The 22,126-nt window shown below is 45.6% G+C and overlaps 1 protein-coding gene across 3 annotated transcripts in view; it reads right to left on the reverse strand.

Moving 5' to 3' along the window:
- CAMKK1 (calcium/calmodulin dependent protein kinase kinase 1) overlaps positions 1-22,126 on the reverse strand; it is a 1,090,978-nt gene that overhangs the window by 544,494 nt on the left and 524,358 nt on the right. For all 3 annotated transcript variants that reach the window (XM_069226681.1, XM_069226682.1, XM_069226683.1), the window contains 2 exons: positions 5,245-5,296; positions 213-346 (listed from right to left, as the gene is read on the reverse strand). In XM_069226681.1, the coding sequence (XP_069082782.1) occupies positions 213-346; positions 5,245-5,296 (186 nt within the window). The remainder of the gene's footprint in view (positions 1-212; positions 347-5,244; positions 5,297-22,126) is intronic.

Consider the following 22,126-nt stretch of genomic DNA (forward strand, 5'->3'; position numbering starts at 1 on the left):
AACCTTAATTATAGATAGCGCATTAAACCATGACAGAGACATCTTGATTTGTCCTTGAAATACTCCACAATACTCCATAAATGCCACTTAGCTGTAAATGTACACCCATTTCTGAGAACAGTGTACTTTAACAACTATTTAGAGAGTTTGAGTAGAGTTTTAATTTTGATTATTCATAATGTAAACCACATTCATCTAATATAAGTGCCTACCTCTATTAGTCGTACAATATTAATATGATCCAGCTTCTTTAAAATGGCTATTTCCTGGTAAATTCTTTCAAGTGGCGCCATAGGCTTGGGCTGCTCTCCAGAAGCAGACTTTGCTCCTCTGGGGGGAGGTCGACCTGCAAAAAACATAACAGCCTGGCATTACCCAATTGCAAAGTTGATCCATCTAACTTTGCAACTCATTGACACTGCAGCAATGATCCAGTGGAAGACAAGCATGATGTTGTAAGCCTTCAATAGCCTATAGAGTCATTGCATCTACCTTTCTCCTATTCAGTTTGGAAGAGTTAATCAATAACCATGTTAGCTGCCCGTAGCAATACACACATTTATATATTTATATATGTATATAAATATAGTTACTTTAACAATATGCTATTTGGGCCCTGGAGATTGGGCTCCCTGGTGCCTTTAATGGCTTGGAAGGGTGGGTCATGGGCACTCTTTTCTCAATGATTGCAGCCCCAGGGGTGTGCTCCCCGAGGTAATGGCTCGCGGGGGAGCACCCCCTTCCATAATCAGTGTGACCCTAGAATTGGGACCCTGAGGCCTTTGATTGAAGATTTAGGTTTTTGTTTCCAATCCGACAAGAGTCTAATTGGATTGCAGCAAAAATTGGTGATTTCTTTGTATTTTAGCCCAGGGGGACCTGTGAGTCTTCCACACGGGGCCTAGGTGCACAGGCTATCCCTATTGAGCCCCCTCATACTGGTTTATTTATGTACTTCAGGACAGGGGACTAAGGGGGTCATTATGAACACGGTGGAAACAACCGCTGTGTTCATGCTGGCGGTCAAAACACTGACCGCCAGCGACCCAGGAACCCAGCTGGCCAGATTATGAACCTTTCTGAGAGCCGGCGGGCGGAAACCTTGTTTCTGCCCACCGGCTCACAGAAAGGCTCGGCCGGGACATTGACGGCGGCTCCACATGGAGCCGCCATCAATGCCTCTGTGCGGCAGGTGCAGTTGCACCCATCGCGCAGATCACCTGCGCGACGGGGCTCTACACCGAGGCCCCTGCACTGCCCATGCAAAGTGCATGGGCAGTGCAGGGGCACCCCCTCCTCCAGCCTTTTCCTGGTGGGATATCCCGCCAGGAAAAGGCTGGTGGGAAATGAAACATTAGCCGCAGGGTAGCGCTGCTACCCTGGTGGATGGTGTTTCATCCCGCCGCCAGGCTGCCTGACGTGGAAGCCTGGTGGTGGGTGACGGCTGCCGGCCATCACCATGTTTATTATATGGTGGTTCGGCCCGCCATGCCGGCTGGCTGCTTCAGCCGCCACTGCCGACATGGCGGGTCGAATCGCCATGTTCAAAATGAGGGCCTAAGTCCCTGAGTCTGCAATGGTTGCATTTTTCTCATGTTGCTGGCAGCCAGTCAGAGTGCTCACTCCTGGTGGAGTCTGTCTCCTGCGGATGTGAGGTGGCCCAAGAGAAAAATAACTTCCCGGGGCCAATCAGAATGCTCTATTTTTTTTTTATTGGGTTCAAAGGACTCTAGCAGCCGAGTCCCCAAAAAGTGTTAAAAAAAAAAAAAAGAGGGCAAGGTATGTACACCCTAAACCTTTGCCTCGGCCAATGCTAAAAAGCATTTATTTTTTATGTTTGAAGGAATCTGCGGCTGGAACCACAGATCCACCAAAATAAAAATAAAATTAAAAAATAGGGCGGGCCTGCGCTTATTGTTGAATTAGCACTCGGATGGGCCAGGTCCCAGCAACATTTTGTGTATCTTTTAAGAAACGGAGGGGGGCGCATGCCCCCCCGCCCCCCCCCCCCCAGGGCTTATTGAAGCCTCAGGAACCACCACCTCCCCGATTTACAATTTTAACATATGTGGGGATGGACTGTGTGGACCCCCCTTGCCCCGGGGACCACCACCTCCCCGGGGCAACAACACTACACATGCAGGGGGGCTGTGTAGACCTCTCTGGGCCCCAGGGACCACCAACTCCCAGGGGCCACAATAACAAAATAAAGCAGAGGGTGCACAGACCCCCCAGGGACCACAAGCTCCTCAGGTCTGCAATTAAAATAAGATGTGGGTGGGCCACCTGGACCCCCCCTGAGCCCCAGGGACCACCACCTCCCAAGGCCCGATAACTTTATTGTCAAATAAAGGAGGGGGATATATGCAAGGATCAAGTGGGGCTTTGGCACACTTTCTTCTGTCAGCCTCCAGTGTTGTTCTGGTACCTTTCCAGGTTGGCTGGTGGGATTGTGCATTGGGGCTATGGGAGAACCTATGCTCTGCTTTGTAGACATCATGCTCAGTGGTTTCTGAGATAGCTTGCTGCTGTAGGCTGGGTTTCGTCAGTGGTCGGGTGCTGTTCCCTCCATTTTGGAAGTGGTAGCTGGGCTTCTATCAGGGGGGAACGATTCACTTCGATATGTCAGTGAGCTTTGTCAAGGTCTACATTTGAGTGTTAATAGGTGGCAACACCAAGCTATTGATTTCTACCCCAAAACTATCTGTTGCACTCCCCTGCTATCTGGTGCATAAGTTCTGATTCCTGACTTTAGTGACTCCACGCCCGTACAGGAGTGCAACAGTTGCCGTTGCTCACTCCACCTGCCTGGTCTACTGCTGCTGCTAATCACGAGGAAGAGGGCTCCATCTGGGGCTCAGGAGCAGATGTTCCATCTTCCATTTCTTTCTGGGCATTCTGCTTCATCAACAAGCCTCCCCATGGCATGGACTGAGTGTGATCTTCCCCTTACATCATGTGCCAAACAGCTTTGCTTGTTTTCTGCTAGCTGTCATCTCTCCCAGGCAAGCTTCTTTGGAGGATGTTGTGAGACCACACACTGGAATTTCACCTTCCACATTTCATGACTTTGATTTAATTGGTTAGAATTGAGGAGGGTAAACGCATTTCAGGGCAAAGCAATTTGCCCCAGTGTTCCTGGAATTAATGTATTTATTTCATTGTTCCAAAATAGTAATAGTTCATCACAACTAAAAACACATCAAATGGGCTATGAATTCTGCCACAGAAAGGTCTGCAGTTGATAATAATTATGGAAAAGAAGATAGCACTACTAACCTGGTTCTCAAATTATAGGACTGACACTATGCATTAACCTAATACCTAACTGACAAGTGGATCTGTTATTTGACCCAAGATTGGCAAAATTTCCAAGCAATACAGACAGTAGGCCGGTGAGTCAGAAAGATTAATGACAAAGTCACCATTCCTCTTCCCTCAAATAACTAGACTAGAGCGGAAAGTGGTGCCATATGCTGAGTTCAAGGTCATGAAACACTGCTCCAGTGGGTCAGTAGGAGAAATCACTGGTAAAAATCATGAATGTCGAGAAACGAGTTTAAAACAAGTGCAGGGCTCCCAACAATGTAGGTGCTGCTATGCCCCCTCAGGACACAGGCAGCAGAGTTACTCTCACTCAGACTGGAGAAGCCCTATTACGACATGGCTGCTTGGTACTGTGGGCATTTCTTCCCTTCCCTCTGTCATTATGCAGTACATAAGGTGAGAGTCTGAGGGAAAGATTGTGGTGCCCCCAGCCAGGAAGGATAATTGCCATCAGTCAGTAGTCAGGAGAAAGGCCTCAGAGACAGGTAAGTAAATGTATGTGTGAGTGTGTGTGCAAAATGAGGGGTTGTGTCAGTGAGTGTGTGTTTGTCATCATCAGGTGACCAAAATGAGTTGTTAATTAGCATAATGATGATATCATTATAGCTACCTGTGGCCAAAGGTCAGTGAAATGTGTGGTTAACAGGGTCAGACAGCATAAAATACATCTTTCAAATAAATATTCCTTGGAGCCCACAATCAACACCTAAAAATGAATATGGTTTGTATTATGCAAATGTTGCTATTGGTGTGGTATGACAGGGTCAAGACTAATTTGTGTATGGCTGGCTCCAAACTGAGGTGGTATGGTGGGCACAAAACAATGGATTGGGATGTGTCCAGAGCAATTGCTAACAGCTGAGATAAATTCAAACATGATGTCCATCACCTTGTTGTTTTTGCATTTTCTGCCCTAAGAGCTCAGGCTATGCCTAGCGTGGGTCCTGGGCTCACTGTGCCACTGGATCCAAGCTCTATCTGGCTGAAAAGCCCTAACGAGGGCAAAATCAATCCTAGATTGTTTGTGTTCTGATTCAGGGAGCACCAAGCCTGGCAGTTCACAGGCTGGACTGTTCCCATGAGGAGCAGGTTCAAGACTGATTTGCATATGGCTGGGTCCTAACTGAGGTGGCATGGTGGGCACAAAAAAAGGATGCATGGGGATGCAGGCCGATCAATTGCCAGTGACTGAGATTAATTCAAGCATTACGTCCATTACCTTGTTGTTTTTGCATTTGGCGGAGTATAACAGACTTGGTTAGTAGGGCCAGTAACTCAAGGTTATGGTTATGTGCAAACAAGGGTCTTCAAGGATGATAGCTAGGAGGTGTTTAGTACTGCAAAACTCAGACCCAGACTGTTGTGCTTACATGCATGGAAAAGACTGGATAGAGGCATGTTTTAAAAGGAGATGAGAAGGAAGGCGTAGCTTCCAGTTGTTCTTTCAACCTGAAAGAACGATTCAAGTTGACAAAAGCAGCTCAAAAATAAGCTTATGCAGATTTTTTTTTTTTTCATGAGCCAGTCCAGTTCGCCAGACAGTTCCTTAGTTGAAAAAAAGCTATTACTGTGAGTGGCCCAATCTTTTCCCTTCTCTGTGCAAAACTCTTGTTTGTGCTCCGGACGTCCTCATAATGAAGGCTTGAGTGCAAAGAGGCCCTTTTAAAACACCCAATTAACTGTAAATACGAGTTTTTTTTGTAGCACGACAATATTTAGAATTAGAATGTCATATAAATTACCTGTGGACAAACAATACATACTCTATTCATCTAAAAACATAGTTGTATTACATTATTTGGAATATTAAATACTTCCTTAACTGTTGGTATTTATAATCGAAATACATCACCTAAGCACTTTTAATATGCCAAAGTAAACATTAGGCAATTGTGTAGATAAATCTATGATTCTTACGTGGAAATCCGTACTGCTTCAATAGCTTCTTTTTAGATAGAACTTTCATTGCCTGTGAAAAAACAGAAAAATTACACATCGTTAGTTAAATCAACCTTGTTATTGTTTTCTGGTAGTACTACTTGACACAATGTTGCTTCTCTTGGGATCCTAAACAAACCTACTATAATGTTTCTAAAGAGGGAAGCTGAGACAGAATGGATACAGTGGATGAAATTTTGCATGCGAACAACGTGCCCGTGATAGTAATGTTTGACATACAACTTCGGAAATAAAATCACCATTATTAATTTATGAAACGTAAACATTAGGCTGCTCGCACCGATACTTACTTAGGAATTGTTTTACAGGTTATATGTTCCATTCACAAAGCACCTCTTTTGCCATTTAGACAGCTGCAGAAAGCTGACTCGGATTTATGAGTAGCCATATCTGCTATGCTCTTTATGCAAATCTCCCCACCTGTGTGCTTGTTGAAAATATTTGTACAATGTACTAGTGGGGGAGCAGTATGTGTTTGTGCGCATGCGCTTGCACTTGTGTGTTCTTGCAGGAATGTCCAGTAAGGGGCCTGGGGCCAGATGTAGCAATATTGCAAATTGCGAGTTGCAATTTGCGAGTCCATGCGACTCGCAAATTGCAACTCGCAATTTGCAATGCAGAACGGTGTCTCAGACACCGTCTGCGAGTCGCTATGGGGTCGCAAAGACCCACCTCATTAATATTAATGAGGTGGGTCGCAAATTACGGCCCCATAGCGACTATGGGCACTCGCTAACATGGAGGCCTGCTGTAGTCAGCAGACCTCCATGTTCGTGACTGCTTATCAATAAAGCAGTTTTTTTTTTTTAAGTGTAGCCCGTTTTCCTTAAAGGAAAACGAGCTGCACTTTAAAAAAATCCGAAACCTTTAGTTTCGGAATTTTTTCGGGGCAGTTAGTGGTCCGTTGGACCACTACCTGCCCTGAAAAAATATTTTGTGGTCCATTCACAAAGGGGAAGGGGTCCTATGGGGACCCCTTCCAATTTGAGAGTGGGTTACCATCCACTTCAAGTGGATGGTAACTGCGACTCCAATGGAATTGCATTCCACTGCGAATCGCAAATAGGAAGGGAACACCCCTTCCTATTTGCGATTCGGAAATGCATTTTCCTACATCTGGCCCCTGGTTCTTGTGACCGTTCCACGACCTTGAGTGACTTTATCCATTAAGAACTGAAGCTGAAGATTCTGACTGGATTTTGATGGATATTTTTAGTAATTGTGTACAGTTGCACACAATGCCTGAGTTCATTTGTGTAACAATACTCTCTACGTGCAGCTGTGGTTTTATGAGGTGTCTGGGGGCTAGAAAACCGTTTAGGCTCTCTAGAAGAGATATACATCTTGTGGAATTCGCATCTGCCCAGCAACATAGAGTAGGGGGATGTGTGGATTGTGCGGTGATTATTTGGAGGTGGGACCTGCCTTGTACGGATCTCAAACCCTGCGCTTGTATCCTGGTGTTCATCATCCGAATGTGCCTGTATGATCAATCATACGGTCCTAAATTGGTCTGGTGTAAGGAAATCAGGAGGAAAAATGGGGTTGGTTTGTGCATGCCACAATGTTGATTTTACCCTGTCTCACTGCCCCTATTTGGCAATTCAAATGCGTGTTTGTGTCTGTCCTGGTGTCCGTCTTTCTTCTCCACTGACTGTGTCATCCTTTTGCTTTTTCTGTGTCTTCTTGTCCCGGTGCCTTTGTCCTTAGTTCCCTATCATGGGTCTGCTTCTCCCTGTCTGAGCATCTGGATCACCTTGTTTCTCTTTCAGTGTTATCTGTCCTAGAATCCATATGGTCCTGTCCCAGAGACCGTTTCCATGTCAAATGTCTGCATCTCACAGGCTCAGTGTCTCTTTCACTGAGTCTGTGGTGTTAGAAGTCCCATTGCCTCAACATGCATCTGCCTCATAATTGCTGCCCTGTCCAGTATTGGGATCTCCTACTTTTGAAGTCAGTGTCTCCCTGTCCCACTGCCTGCCACTGCCTGTGTCTGTCTGCTTGTATTGGTATTTATATAGCAGGAACCTAACTATGAAGCGAAGGAGTGCAGTATCTTACACAAGAGGGGTTGGAGACGGTTGTAGATCAAGTACATGAATTGGGGGTTACACTTTTAGCCATAGGGAGGTTAAAATGATTTTCCCAAACTCACACAATGGTATGTCTCACAACAAGTCCAGATTTCAAACAGAGGGCCCCAGGTTCTTAAAGCAGCAGCTCGACTGCTGACTTGTCACTGTGCCTCTTCGTCGTTGCATTTATGTCTCCCTGTTGCATTATTCACATGTTATAGTGTCTAGATCTATTTGCTCACTGTGGGTGTCACCATAGTGTTAGTGTACATACAAGTAGCATGAAGAAAGCGGTGTGGACGGGAGATGCAGGAATTTGGGTCATGGGTTGGATGACTGCAGATGCGTTAGCAGGTGCTGGAAGGGCTTTGCAGATCTGCACAGTTCATGAATCTGAGAGGAGGAGTGTTTAGGCATAGTTGCTTGGTTAAAGGGGAAAATTCCTGGGTCTTCCTATCCCGGTGCCCAAGCAGTGCTTAATTCGTGCTTATTGTTTCCGGTGCTGAGCACTGGCACTTATTGTTGAGGGCCAGAGCTTATTCTTCTGCCTCAAACATTTGTTGTGAGCAAAAGACACATATGGGAAAGATGGAGGAAGAGAAAAACTAAAAAGCGTCAAAAAGGTAGAAACCAGAAAGCTGCCAGAGTGAGCTGAAGGGGCAGGGAGTGGCTTTAAATGGATTGAAGAGGCCCGAGATGGCTTCAGAATTACACGCCCTTGGTATTCCATTCTGGCACTTTTAAATGCAGCAGCCGCATGTTTAAGAGGAGGGCTTTGGACACCGGCACATTTTTATTTACAAATTAAGCACTGTGCCCAAGTCTCCCTGTTCCAACGCCAATATTTTGTTTTTTATCAGCAAGATGGCTCATTGAATCGGTGCTCACATCTGCTATGACCCAAAGAGCACACGTTTAAATCCCAGCAAGACAGAACTTAGCTTTCCATCCTCCTAGTTCAATAAGTGGAGTACCAGAAAATTGAGTAATAGTAACATCTGCTGTCTGTAGCAATTACAGACAACAGAATTGCCAAATTAAGCACTATATAAAAAGTTATTACTATTATGTCCATCAACAGTTTCTCTGTTCCCATATCACCCTTTCTCTTCTGCTCAATGTCTGTCTTGTTTTTAACGGTGCCTGTTTCTCACTGCCATAGTATTTACATCTCCTAGTCCTAGTCTGCTCCTCACTGCCCAAGTACACATGTCTCTGTGTGAGTGTTCATATCCTCCTGTCTTAGAATGCCTCCCTTCCTGGTAGCCATGTGTTTGTTTGTACCACTGTTAGAAATTGAGTCTCTGGTTGACAAAGGTATGCACCCTGTCCAAGTAGGGCCCACAATCCTAGTCAGGGCAAGTCAATTACATAACATAAACTAGTCTGTGTTCACCCTGTGGTAGCTTGGTGCAGAGCAGGCAGGCCGATCTCAGAAGGCAATGTATAAAGTATTTGTGCAATGCACACACAATAATTACAGGAGGTACACCACAAAGACTCCACACGGATGTAGAAAAATAAAGCTCGTTTATCTGGTTAAATTAAGATCAGAATGCTGCACAACCAATTTGTAAATGGTTAAATATTTGCATTGCTGAATCAAAGTAAAGCAGGGTTGATAACTTATGATGAGGTTGAAGAGGTGCTGTTGGGGACTCCTTGGCATAAGTGTGCATTGATTCCACAGATACGGTGATGACTTGGTTGCACTCCTCTCGAGGAGTGGATGAGTAATTCCCGGGTGCAGTCACCAGGGAAGTGGGCGGGGACTGTGGAGATATAGTGCGGCAGCCGGGTTTCGCACAGCCGCTCTGGGTGATCCACGATGCAAGCAGTAGGGTTTGGCAAAGCCGCTTGGGGTGACTGAAGAAGTGAGAAGCAAAGATTCAGCAGAGCTGCTCCGGTCGATCAAAGAATCAAGCAGCAGAGTTTGGTAAAGCTGCTCAGGGTGGCTGAAGTAGTGCGCAGCAATGGTTCAGCAGAGTCTCTCCGATCGATCAACGTTGCAAACGCCAGAGTTTGGCGGAGCCACTCGGGGTGACTGAAGTAGCAAGTGGTGATGTCGGGCAAGGCCACTCAGAGTGACACAAGTAACGAGGGGTGAAGGGAAGCAAGAAATGCTCACGGTCGCTCTGGGTTTGGGGAAGGAGTCTTGGGTTACCGGGCAGAGATCAACAGGGTGGCACAGCAAAGGAGGGCAGCAGTTCCTGGGAGTGGTCAATCCTGCCAGAGTGGTAATCCTGGCACACAGCAGTCTTTACTCCAGCAGCGTTTCCTTGAGTCCATAAGTGTACTGATTTGAGTGTGTCATGGACCCAGTGCTCATACTAAAAACTGCCTTTGATGTGGGAAATTACTACAAAGAGTTCTTGTGAAGTGCACAGGTCCCTCTTTCAGGTCAGCCCCGGCTCCAGACTATCAGTGGGAGGTAATCAGCCCCTTTGTGTGGACTCTGGTCACTGCCCTTTAAGGTGTAAGTGTGAGCCTTTCCCAACCACCTCCCCAGGAAGACCCATCAGTATGCAGATGAACAGTTGAGTATCCTGTGTTGTGAGAGTCTGGAGGGAACGCACAAGTGTAGTTGTCACCCAAGTCAGACGTGTATTGCAGATAGGCTGTGGGCACACAGAGCAGTGAGTGCAGAGAAAGGCCCACTTTCTAAAAGTGGCATTCCTAAAATAGTAATAATAAATCCGACTTCACCAGTAGAAAGGATTTATTACTACCATTCCAATGGTACTAAACATGATGCAGCTACTCCTCTCAGTCCAGGAACTACAGCTTAAATGTAATATAAGGAATTCCCAATGCTGGCCTATGAGAGGGGCATGCCTCAAAGCAACGGAGAAGGAGTTTAGGAATTTTTCAGTACTACGACATGAAAATGTAAAGGTATATGGCCTGCCTTTTACTTACATTGTACCCTGGCCTATGGGCAACAGAGGGCCTACCTTAGGGGTGATTTATATGTAAGAAAAGGGGAATTGTGGCCTTGTCAAGAGATTTTAGTTGCCAAGTCAGGGTGGCAGTGAGACTGCGCACACAGGTTCTAAAGTGGCAGGCTTGAGACATATTTACAGAGCTACTTAAGTGGGTGGCACAATCAGTGCCGCAGGCCCACTAGTAGCATTTAATTTACATGCCCTGGGTATACAGCCAGGGCTGGCTTTACCACTGGTAGCACCTTGAGTGACGATCTTTTTTGGCACCCCCAACCCATGGCCACCTCCTGGCATATCCTCACTACCAGTCAGAAATGTGTCGCTCATCTCTCCATATCCCCCTTTCATATACATTGATTTGTTTTAGAGCGTTTGCAAAGGTTGTATTTATTAATCCAATCAGCTGTCCACATAAAATATAATTTCGTACTTTGCAGCAGGCACATTAACCCTCTATGCTACTTTAAGGCTAGTCAAAGCTGCCGCTAGACAAAACTCCCATGTCTCCCCCTAGCAGGAACATTAATCACAAGCGGTATCTTGACGTTTTGATTGGTTCCCGAAGGCTGGAGGCACAAGGAACTTTTACGCAGGTGCTTTTAAATCGCAAGTTTCCAAATTTTTGCTAAACACAGCACCCCTCAGAGGTCAGCGCCCCCCAATTCGGGTAAGCACCCGGTACGGCTGCACCGCACGCACCACCCTAAAGCCGGCCCAGTATACAGTATACCACTTCACAAGGGACTTACAGGTAAATTAAATATGCCAGTTGTGGATACGTCAATGCCACCATGTTTAGGGGAGAAGCACATGCACTTTTGCACTGATTAGCAGTAGTAAAGTGCTCAGAGTCCCAAGGCCAATAAAAAGATACAGCAGCTACACACGAGGTAAAGGCAAAAAGTCTGTTGTAAGACCACCCCAAGGATGTAAGGTCTAAAAACTACTATTTGTGGTTACCGCTGCCTGTCCAAGTGCCACCTCGCTGTTGCAGAAGTTGTTTGTGTTCCTTGCCAAACGTCTGTGTCATCCTGGTCAATATGTAAGCATCTATCTGAGCATCCATGTCTCACTGTCCCAGGGACAGTGGCAACAAGCCCCAGGGTATCTGCCGATCCCCATGTCACACGTTTGTGTGGCTCTTATTAATGTCCATTTCACAAGCTCTGTCTTCCCATATTCATGTGTCCCTGTACTTGTGCTCATGACACTCTGGTCAGTGTCTTGGTTTCCCTGTGTCTGAGTCAATCGGTCCTGTGGTCACATCTTCGAATCTCAGCACCTTTATCATCTTATCCGAGTGCCCACATCACCCTAATCCCAGTGCCTCCATTGTCTCCTCTGCTTACCTTTTGTATATATTAGTTTGGCTTATGATGTCGTCTGTGGCCATGCAATGACCAAAGCGTAGCTCCCCCCAACTTAATTTCGAAAATAGTGAACACATTTTTTTCAGATATGAGCCTCAAATAAGCAAGTTTTAGAAGCGTCCATGCTCAAATATTTTGAAGGTATCAGTATTGTCATCACTGTATGCCAACTTATATCCAATTCGCAATGTGCCCAAATACATGTATTTCCTGCTCGGATGTACTGGGTTTACCATTACCAGTGAATAATGAAACATAGCTATCAATACAAAACACTGATTGAATTTTCTAATTCTGGAGGGTTCTATGTACACACCAGTTGTAAATGACAACATGGCAACCCGGCCATCAGGTAACAAATATTTTAATGGGGGCAGCACGTTTTAGCTCACTCATCATTAATTATTTATTGTTAGAGATATAAATATACTCAACTCCTTAGGTTACTTGGCTGAGGATGCCAACATCACAATCGGAGACAAATTTGTTCTTTGTATCCAAATAGATTGCGACGATAAATCAACCATTGTTAACGCATTATACATGAATTTACTAATTGTTCTATGGAAAACAGTGTTTCCTTTGTGGCCCATAGGTGGTGCACTCTGATGCCCCCTTTGTGGTGGCACGCAGTGCTCAGAAAAACATACATGGAAATAGCAAATTCATGCGTGGTTCAAGCTTCCAGCATTCAATGTTACCAGCACCAGGCGTCAGTACATTTCCTATCAAGCTACTCTACCGGCCGGTGTTCTAGGGCTGCATAACTGCTCACATGACAAGACAAACACAACCTCACTGTTCCATTTTTCAAGCCGGCCACTTTGTTGTGATGCATCAGCCACGACATAACATTGTGCAAGTGGAGAATATAAGTACATCACAGTCGTTCTGAACATGTATATGAGCTCTGTTATGTATAAAATGGGACCTACCTTATCTTTTTCTTTGCCTTGGATTTAGAGGTTAAACGATTCCTTAGCGGTGCTAGCTGCATACCTTTGGTCTATACCATAGACAATGTAGTCGGTGTCAGGAACAATGGGAAGTGTCTTCTTGTTATGAGTAATGACGACTATGCCATCTTCCCTCTTGTTTCTGTTATGATCATAATGAGGGGGTGATGTGGGTAGAAGTGGCTTCAGATGGGGTTATCACTGGTTTAATGACATCTTTGAATCTTCTAACCTTTGTAATAGACACAGAAGTGACCATCTTTGGGTCTTTTATGTCTCCACTAACAGGTCTTTTAACTTGTATATGTAAATCACCTCGGACTGGTCTCTTTTTATACGCCTAAGAGTTCATTAAGGGTTCCTTGCCTCATATAGCATTTTACAAACATTCATTAAGGTACTTCAAGAGATCACAACTGCCCAACATAGTGCTGTTCCTGCTAATCATAGTAGACCTTACTACCACCTACCCTGACTTCTCCTGAAGTATGCTGTTAAGGTCTTTTAAAATGCGGTTGGAATTACCTGGAAACCTCTATCCTGGTCACATTAGTGTTACCTCATTGTCCGGGCACATTTCTAATGAACTGCACAGGTCATATACAGCAGGAGCTTCCAAACTCGTGGCCCCTGAATTGGGAACATGACAAATAAAGTGATATTGTGTAGTTGCAGGCCTTTTCTACAGTTGTTTGTTGTGCCAACATGGATCATCTATATGGCAAAAGCCGAGGAGGATGAAGAGGCAAAACTGAATATCTGTACAGAAGGCAAGCCAAGCTAGGCTAACACACAAAGCAGTGGCATCTTCAATGGCAAAAGGGACGTCCTTCCCTTTCAAAAAGAGATGCAGGAAGTACACCTCTTTAGTGTTAGAATCACAGAGACTTGAACAGTGAATAAGGGAGGCTCCGACGGTGTTTAACTGAACTCCCAAATTATCTTGTAAAGCAAGTGCAGTGCTGAAAATGCAGCAGCACAAATCCTCTCTAAAACCTCTAGCCAAGATCATATCTTTAACTGTGATATATTTATTACACTATCTCCTAGTAACCAAAATGATTTATGTTAATTGCTTCTTTACCGTCAACAAGTGAAAGGAGTATAGAGTGCTCTTGAGAAAATGTGCATATATTTACATTTTGTTAAAGTTTTGCAGAGAGTAATCAATTTACAATTAATTAGGTGGATAGTCGCTGTCCCTGTGGTACTTTGTTCTAATAAGATTTATTATTTTTAATGTATGTGCATCATCCTCCAAGAGTGAGCAAACACTGTTTTCAAATCACAGATTACTCAAGGTTTCTGCAGGCGAATCAACACTATAGTAGCCAAATGAATCAAAGGTAATACTTTTGAGACTTGTTTTGGTTGATTCAGTAGTAATTTCATAACAAATAAACGCTTAGTACCTGTTTACAAAGCAAGCACCATTTAGTGCATAAAGTGTGCTCCTACTAATTGCCTATTGGCAGTATGGCTGGTGTGCAATTTGCAACTGATCCATTCTGCACGGTCAGTCTTTATTTCAAGAATCCTGTATCATGTTGTAAGGCTATTTATGGAGTGAAAATCGCTTAACTGGAAAAAGTAAAGAAGCTTGAACCTGTTCTACGACCACTGCAGAAGAAATAAATATGGTAGCTGAGCATGTGCAGCCCAGAGTCTATGTCTAATAAACAAAAATGACCACACTTAATATGAAATACAAAATAGATGGAAATGCAGAGTTAATGAACTGGATAAGATTGATGAGGCACTTAAAAGAGATAATCAGATTGTTTTATGCAAGATAAAAGTGAGAGTGTTTTATCTGGAAAAAGCCAATTCTTTCCCAACTAAGTAATACAAAGATAAAGGAAAAAAGCTCCATCACAAGGTTGGACATCATTACAAATGATGTAGCTAAGGAAGGCGGGTCGAAGACACACTGACAAAACGCAGCAGTAAAGGCTGTATTTAAATCCAATGGCTATGCCTCAAAATAAAGTGTGGTTATGATAGCAGTGAAAACAGCTGTACAAAACTCTCCAACGATGAGGGCTCTAGTGCTGAAATGACAGAGCTAAACTTAAAATCTTTGTATTCATTCCAACTACAGATGGCTTTGCAGGTAAAGATATTAAAACTATTAGTTTTGTTGCAGATGATTCTAACTGTGACCACACACAGGTAGATTCTCACTCTTTGATCATAAGAATGGAACTTGAGGCGGAAGAAGACCTGGAATATATGGATGTAAGTAGATATTTGTTGGAAGCAGGAAGAAAGAGCCCTCAATGGCCCTAGCTCCATTGTACTACCGACTGAAAGACAAACACACAGGGTTGCTGATTTGATAAATCAAGGAGTTGCAATGCTTAACACTGATTCAGTAAGAACTACCACTTTAAAGACAATAACATAAAAGTCTAACTAGATAAGGGATGCTTATTTTATCAACATTATTGTAATCTAGGTCTTAAGTATGTCTGACTGCTTTGAGAAACTGAAAGACACAAGAGAGACAGGATAGAGGATTCAGGTCTGAATTACAAGTTATAATACCAACACCTCAGTTCTGTTTTGGATTTTTAGATTTTCAAGCATAGTGTCAGCAAATAAAAACTGAACAACTGTGCTATACTATATGTCATGACAAATGATTGTTGTCACCACCCTTGCATAAAGGTTTCATCATATTTCTTAGACCTGCAGCTACAGGGAAGAAGGGCTGACCTATGTTGGAGCTTATTAACCAAAAATTGATATGTTCTTGTAAGCTTATTCTGACAGCTGCTAACAACTTATTTGCATTATCATTAAGATTAGATGCTGGAACAAAAGTTGTTCTCATAGTACCCATGAAACCTGAGCAACTGTCTTCAATTGAGAGGGAGGTGGAAATGTGATGTGCCTTTTCCCAAATATCTAGTTGTTAAATAGGAAATTTCAACAAATCAATTAATTGGTCAGACAACGTTGAGTTAGAAGTAGAGACTGGGGATCCCAGTTTTTAAACAAACAGAAGCTCTTGGAGAGGAAAATTAATAAGGCTCCTCTTAAATTCACTATGGCTAAACATGATAAATGATCTGTCTAGGCAAACGCTATTTAAGGTTGGATTTGTTGCATCGGATTGATTACATATATGTGGACCAATGAGCAATATCCAGCACTGCTTTTTTTATTTCATTTTTTTGGCATGAGGTTCAGATCATCAGTACTAACAGAGTGATCGTATGGACCTTGATTGTCGACAAGGAGAAGTAAGGAGCAATCATCTACATCAGTCTAACAACTTGCTAAATTGCAAATTACTTTTGAAGCAGTCAATAAAGAAAGCTCTGTATGAGTTAAAATACTTATTTTTCAATATCTCAAGTTTCTCAATTTTCTTCCATAAGAATGAGTTTTTTAAGCATTAGCACGAGAAATGAACATAGTCCAATAGCTGATATTTCAATATGATGTGAAATATTACATTAGTCAAAACAATAGTAATTACTGTAATAAAGCAGTAAGCCTGCTCCATGAAGAAAGTACCCTCATCTAAATATTTTACAATAAAGTGAAAATAAGGTGTCAGTTTAGATGTAAAATAAATAGTTCTGATGAGAGAATCAATATGCAAGCATAAAGCCTTTGCATAGTAAACTGGAAAGTATTCTCAGCCTAAAAATCATCAGATAATCAATAAAAACTAAGTAGACAGTCTCTCATGAAGAAAGGTATCAGAAACTCAAAGGTGAGTCTACAGTCAGAGAGTCAGGGAAGGAATCGAGCCACTACTTTAGGGACGTGCACTAATATAAACATGCAATACTCTTGTTGCAACATTATTTTCTTCCGTCTCCTGTATCCACCAGTTGAATTTCAGTAAACTCTTGGGAACAGGCAAACTCCCTATTTTCTCAGAGTGATGCAATATTTTTTAGACATTAGACCTTGAAATTTGCATTCCGTGGTCCAGACTGTTCTTCTCATGACTCATTCTTTCTGTTGTCTCCTCTCTTCCCTATGAGAATGTTACTATCAGTTGTCTAATACAAAACTGATAAATTACATCTGTAGAAAAAAGAGGAAAACATTGGGCCTCATTATGACATTGCCATACCGCCATCATGCCACACGGGCGGCCTGAACCCCGCCGGCCCTATTATGGCTTCCCCACTAGGCTGGCGGGCGGAAACAGTGTTTCCACCTGCTGGCCCAGCGGGGATTAGGGCTCCTAATGGAGCTGTTTGCAATGTGGCAGTGCAGCAGGTGCAGCCGCACCCGTTTCGCATTCCACTGCCTGTAATTCAGGCAGTGGAATGCACAATAGGGCTGTGCATGGGGGCCCCTGCACTTCCCATGCCAAGGCTCCCTGAGTCCCCCATTCCGCCAGCCTTTCCATGGCAGTAACAGGCTGGTGGATAGGGACTCATAATCCCCAGGCCAGCGCTGCTTGCAGCGCAGCCCTGGTGGATTACAACCGCTGGGACTGCCAGGCTGGCAGCAGCCTGGTGGTGTCGGCAGTTGGATCACCAGGGTCATAATGACCCCCACTGTGTGCAAACCACCGTTAAACACGGAAACAGGCCTTAGAATGTTAATGCATGTTTTTCAGTTAATATGGCATTAAGGGGGTTATTCCAACTTTGGAGGAGGTGGTAATCCGTCCCAAATGTGACGGATTTACCACTAGCCGTATTACGAGTTCCATAGGATATAATGGACTTGTAATACGGCTGGTGGTATATCCGTCACTTTACCGTCACTTTTGGGACGGATTACCACTTCCTCCAAAGTTGGAATAACCCCCAAAGTTAGGTTAGCTTAAATCAACACTTATTTACTTCACTTGCAGGGTTAATCATGAAGTATGATTTCCTAGTACAAACCTTGCAGTTAGTATATATGCTATTTAAACATAGGCTTTGTCCTCCCTCTGATGGTTGAAAAACCATCTCCATTTCTTCTTCCCAAATTAATCTTTAGAGTGCACATTCATTCTCTGCGGACTCATTCTTTTTATTTTTTCAGGGTTGCAGTTTCCTTTAACTCCTTATATTTTCTGTGCTTTCTCTCTTTCAATTGTATTTCTTCCCTGTTTTGCTTTACTATTTCTTTATGGCGCACATCTCCTGCCTTAGTTCCACTCAAGAATGGAGTTGTTGCTGCACATCATCTGCCTTTGTCCCACCCTCAAGAGTCTAGGAAGCTTTTGGCTAAAACCTATATTCAGGCGTCAGCGCATCACTCAATGCAACAAAGCAGCTACCGACTGCCTGAATGGCGCTGAAGTGCAGCTTTCAGCTAGATATATGAAAGTTCTCAGGGAAGCACTCATGTTATTGCATTCAAGCTCCAAGGCAAAGCAGCCGACATGAACTTGAGCCATAGCTGCTGCCTGCATTTGCCTCAAAGCTGGGTTCTTACACCCTAGCCAGGGCCAGTGAGGACTGGGCTTGACTGGCAACTTCTTCAGCACATCATACACTTAATGAGCTCAACGAGAGCTTGGACTGCTCAGCCACCTTGTCCTACAAAGCTGAACAGGGCCACAATCTATGTGGTACTGCTACTTGTATTTAGCTTAGCATTTGACCCTGCTCAGATTGAGAGCGGACTTTCGGGGTGGGGGTTCTGGATTTACTTTGTTCCCGGTCTTGTACTCCTGGGCAATATTGTCTCGTCGGCCAGGGCTTAATTTAATTGGTTAGTAAGCTGTTTTAATTAATTGATTTTATCTGATTTTATCTTGTTTTGCTTTGTGTATGGTGTTTTTAGGTGTACTGTTATGGTTTTAAAAAACAAAAAACAATACATTGTATACTTAGGCCCTCATTACAACATTGGCGGTAAAAGGCGCTTACCGCCGTGCAGAAGACCGCCAAAACACCGCCGCGGCATTCCGCCACAGCTATTATGACCCACATCTCGGAAACCGCCGAAACTCAGACACCCACACAAGACCGCCACACCAAAGGTCAGTGATAAACTGGCGAAAACAATTCCTCCACCGTCACGCCAACAGAAACGCGCCCATGCTATCACGACACACGAATCCACGCGGCGGTCTTTCAACCGCGGTATTCCATTGGCGGTACACACCGCTGCGCTCAAAATACACACACATCTCCAAAACACCGCCACATTGGACAATTCCAAATACACACACCTGATACACATACAAACACCACTCCCACACACCCAACACAATATAAAACACACACCCACATCACCCACAAACCCCTACGACCCAAAATTAGAGACGAAGGCCAGATAGACAGAGAGCACACCAACTGAGAACCCCACCACACAGAGGCACACAACACCATCATCCATACAACATTACACGTACAATATACCACACACCACTACACATCACCATATCCATCAACACTTACATCACCCCACACACCACCCACACCACCTCATGTCACGCCAAAGACACCCCCGGTTTTCCGAGGAGGAGCTCAGGGTCATGGTGGAGGAAATCCTACGGGTAGAGCCACAGTTATTTGGCTCACAGGTGCAGCACACATCCATAGCCAGGAAGATGGAGCTATGGCAAAGAATCGTCGACAGGGTCAACGCTGTGGGACACCATCCAAGAAATCAGGAGGACATCAGGAAGAGGTGGAATGACCTACGGGGGAAGGTGCGTTTTGTGGTATCCAAGCAAAACATCGCGGTACAGCGGACTGGGGGTGGACCCCCACCTCCTCCCCCACAACTAACAACATGGGAGGAGCAAGTCTTGACCATCATGCATCCAGAGGGCCTCGGAGGAGTCGGTGGAGGAATGGACACAGGTAAGTTCAATCTCAACTATTATATCCCCCACCCTACCTGCATGCCATCATACACCCCCACCCTCACCCCCTCCCCTAACACTCAAACTCCTCACTAATGTTCTCATAACACAAACCACTCATCCCAACACCAAGCCCTGCATGCAAAAACAAAGCATGGTCACCCCTCACCAAAGCATGCTCACTGCACATACCCATAACAACCCCCTAACTATCATCATACAAACCCACACACAGGAATGCTTCCACTGGGGTACACAAACACCCACCCATTGCACACCATTACTCACACACATGCACTAATCATGCTCTTATATCCATGCAGGACCACTAACGAACGTCACCACACCGGAGGGTCCAGACAACTCCACTCCACCCACAGAAGAGGCCCACAGTGACGACAGCAGCTCTGCCCTACTGGAACCTGATGACCTGCCCGGACCATCTTGGGCCTCGGGACAGTTGGTTCCCCTTGCACAGGCACAGCCCAACACTGACCTTCCACCCTCTGGTAACACCAGCACAGCACCCACCCAGCGGGCCCATACCTCCCTACCCAGGACACGTCAATCAGCGGTGTGTCCACCACTCCAGGGAACCCAGGATAACCCACCACCCCAACAACAACGGGGACCTGGGGGCAGTGGTAGTGGGCACACGGTCCAGGGGACGGAGGCATAGGAACACAGGGGAACTGGGAGGGCTGCTGTGCGACAGGGGGGCGGACAGGCCAAGGGAACCCACTCTCCACAAGGCCCTCTCCTCCATCATGGGAGCATACCACCACTCCCAGGAGACGATGGCCACGGTACTGGCCAAGTTTCAGGAGACCCAGCGCCTGCAGGACGAACTGTATTTGGGGTCCAGGGAGGAGCTCGGGACCATCAGCTCCGCCTTGGGCACCATCGTAGGGGTGCTGAAGGACATACAAAAGACCATGAGGGACACCGTGGCACTCCAAGGGGCCACTGACACTAGCATGGATGATGAACTGCCCACCACCTTCGCCGGCGCTAGTGGACAGGACGCCCCGCCACAGGAACACCACACCAGCACCCCACCCCCTGCAGATGGACAACCACCCCGCAAGTGGTCCCTGAGATCCAGGAACAGGACAAAGCAAGATGGCAAGACCACCGCCAGGAAATGAGACCACCCTGATTGTCCTCCCACTGACCCACTTTGTTACCCTGTCCCGATTGGAAGAGTGCCCCATCTCCACTTCCTATGCCCATATGGGCAGTGCACCTGTGTGACTAATGGACTGGACTCTGCCATGGACATTCCTCCACCGTCCCCCATCACCATATCACTACCCCCCTCCATTTTTGAGCACTGAAATAAACACCCTTGAACCACAAAACAATCTGGAGTCAGTCTGTGATTTTGTAAATATGTAATCAATGACAGTGTCAACATGCTTTCCGATTTATTAGCCAACATACCTATGTCACACATCACAAGTCCTTGAAGGATGCAAGCAGATGACACACGTTGCTAACCACACCTGTGAAACCGTAATGGAAAGGTACAACTCAGTGACTAAATACTGCTATGAAATGACAGACAGGATAGAGATAGAAGTGTGAAAGTGAATGTAATGTAAAAAAGAAAACTGTTCTCACCTGTGTGTCACTGGAAATATTGCCGTATCACTGACTCCCTGTTGTCTATGTCTTCTTCCTCAGCGTCCTCCTCATCACTGTCCACAGGGTCCACAGCTGCCACAACACCGCCATCTGGACCATCCTCCTGCAGAAAAGGCACCTGGCGTCGCAAAGCAAGATTGTGAAGCATCGAGCAGGCGATGATGATCTGGCACACCTTCCTTGGTGAGTAGAATAGGAAACCACCTGTCATATGGGGGCACCTGAACCTGGCCTTCAGGAGGCCGAAGGTGCGTTCGATCACCCTCCTAGTCCGCCCATGGGCCTCATTGTAGCGTTCCTCTGCCCTGGTCCTGGGATTCCTCACTGGGGTCAATAGCCAGGACAGGTTGGGGTAACCAGAGTCCCCTAATAGCCACACCCGGTGCCTCTGGAGTTGATCCATCATATAAGGGATGCTGCTATTGCGCAGGATGTAGGCGTCATGCACTGAGCCAGGGAACATAGCATTTACCTGCGAGATGTACTGGTCTGCCAAACATACCATCTGTACATTCATGGAATGATAACTCTTCTGGTTCCTGTACACCTGTTCACTCCTGTGGGGGGGGGGAACCAGAGCTACATGGGTCCCATCAATAGCAACACTGACCTTCCACCCTCTGGTAACACCAGCACAGCACCCACCCAGCGGGCCCATACCTCCCTACCCAGGACACGTCAATCAGCGGTGTGTCCACCACTCCAGGGAACCCAGGATAACCCACCACCCCAACAACAACGGGGACCTGGGGGCAGTGGTAGTGGGCACACGGTCCAGGGGACGGAGGCATAGGAACACAGGGGAACTGGGAGGGCTGCTGTGCGACAGGGGGGCGGACAGGCCAAGGGAACCCACTCTCCACAAGGCCCTCTCCTCCATCATGGGAGCATACCACCACTCCCAGGAGACGATGGCCACGGTACTGGCCAAGTTTCAGGAGACCCAGCGCCTGCAGGACGAACTGTATTTGGGGTTCAGGGAGGAGCTCGGGACCATCAGCTCTGCCTTGGGCACCATCGTAGGGGTGCTGAAGGACATACAAAAGACCATGAGGAACACCGT

Source organism: Pleurodeles waltl, chromosome 3_2 (genome assembly GCF_031143425.1).
Source record: "Pleurodeles waltl isolate 20211129_DDA chromosome 3_2, aPleWal1.hap1.20221129, whole genome shotgun sequence".
Lineage (NCBI taxonomy): Eukaryota > Metazoa > Chordata > Amphibia > Caudata > Salamandridae > Pleurodeles > Pleurodeles waltl.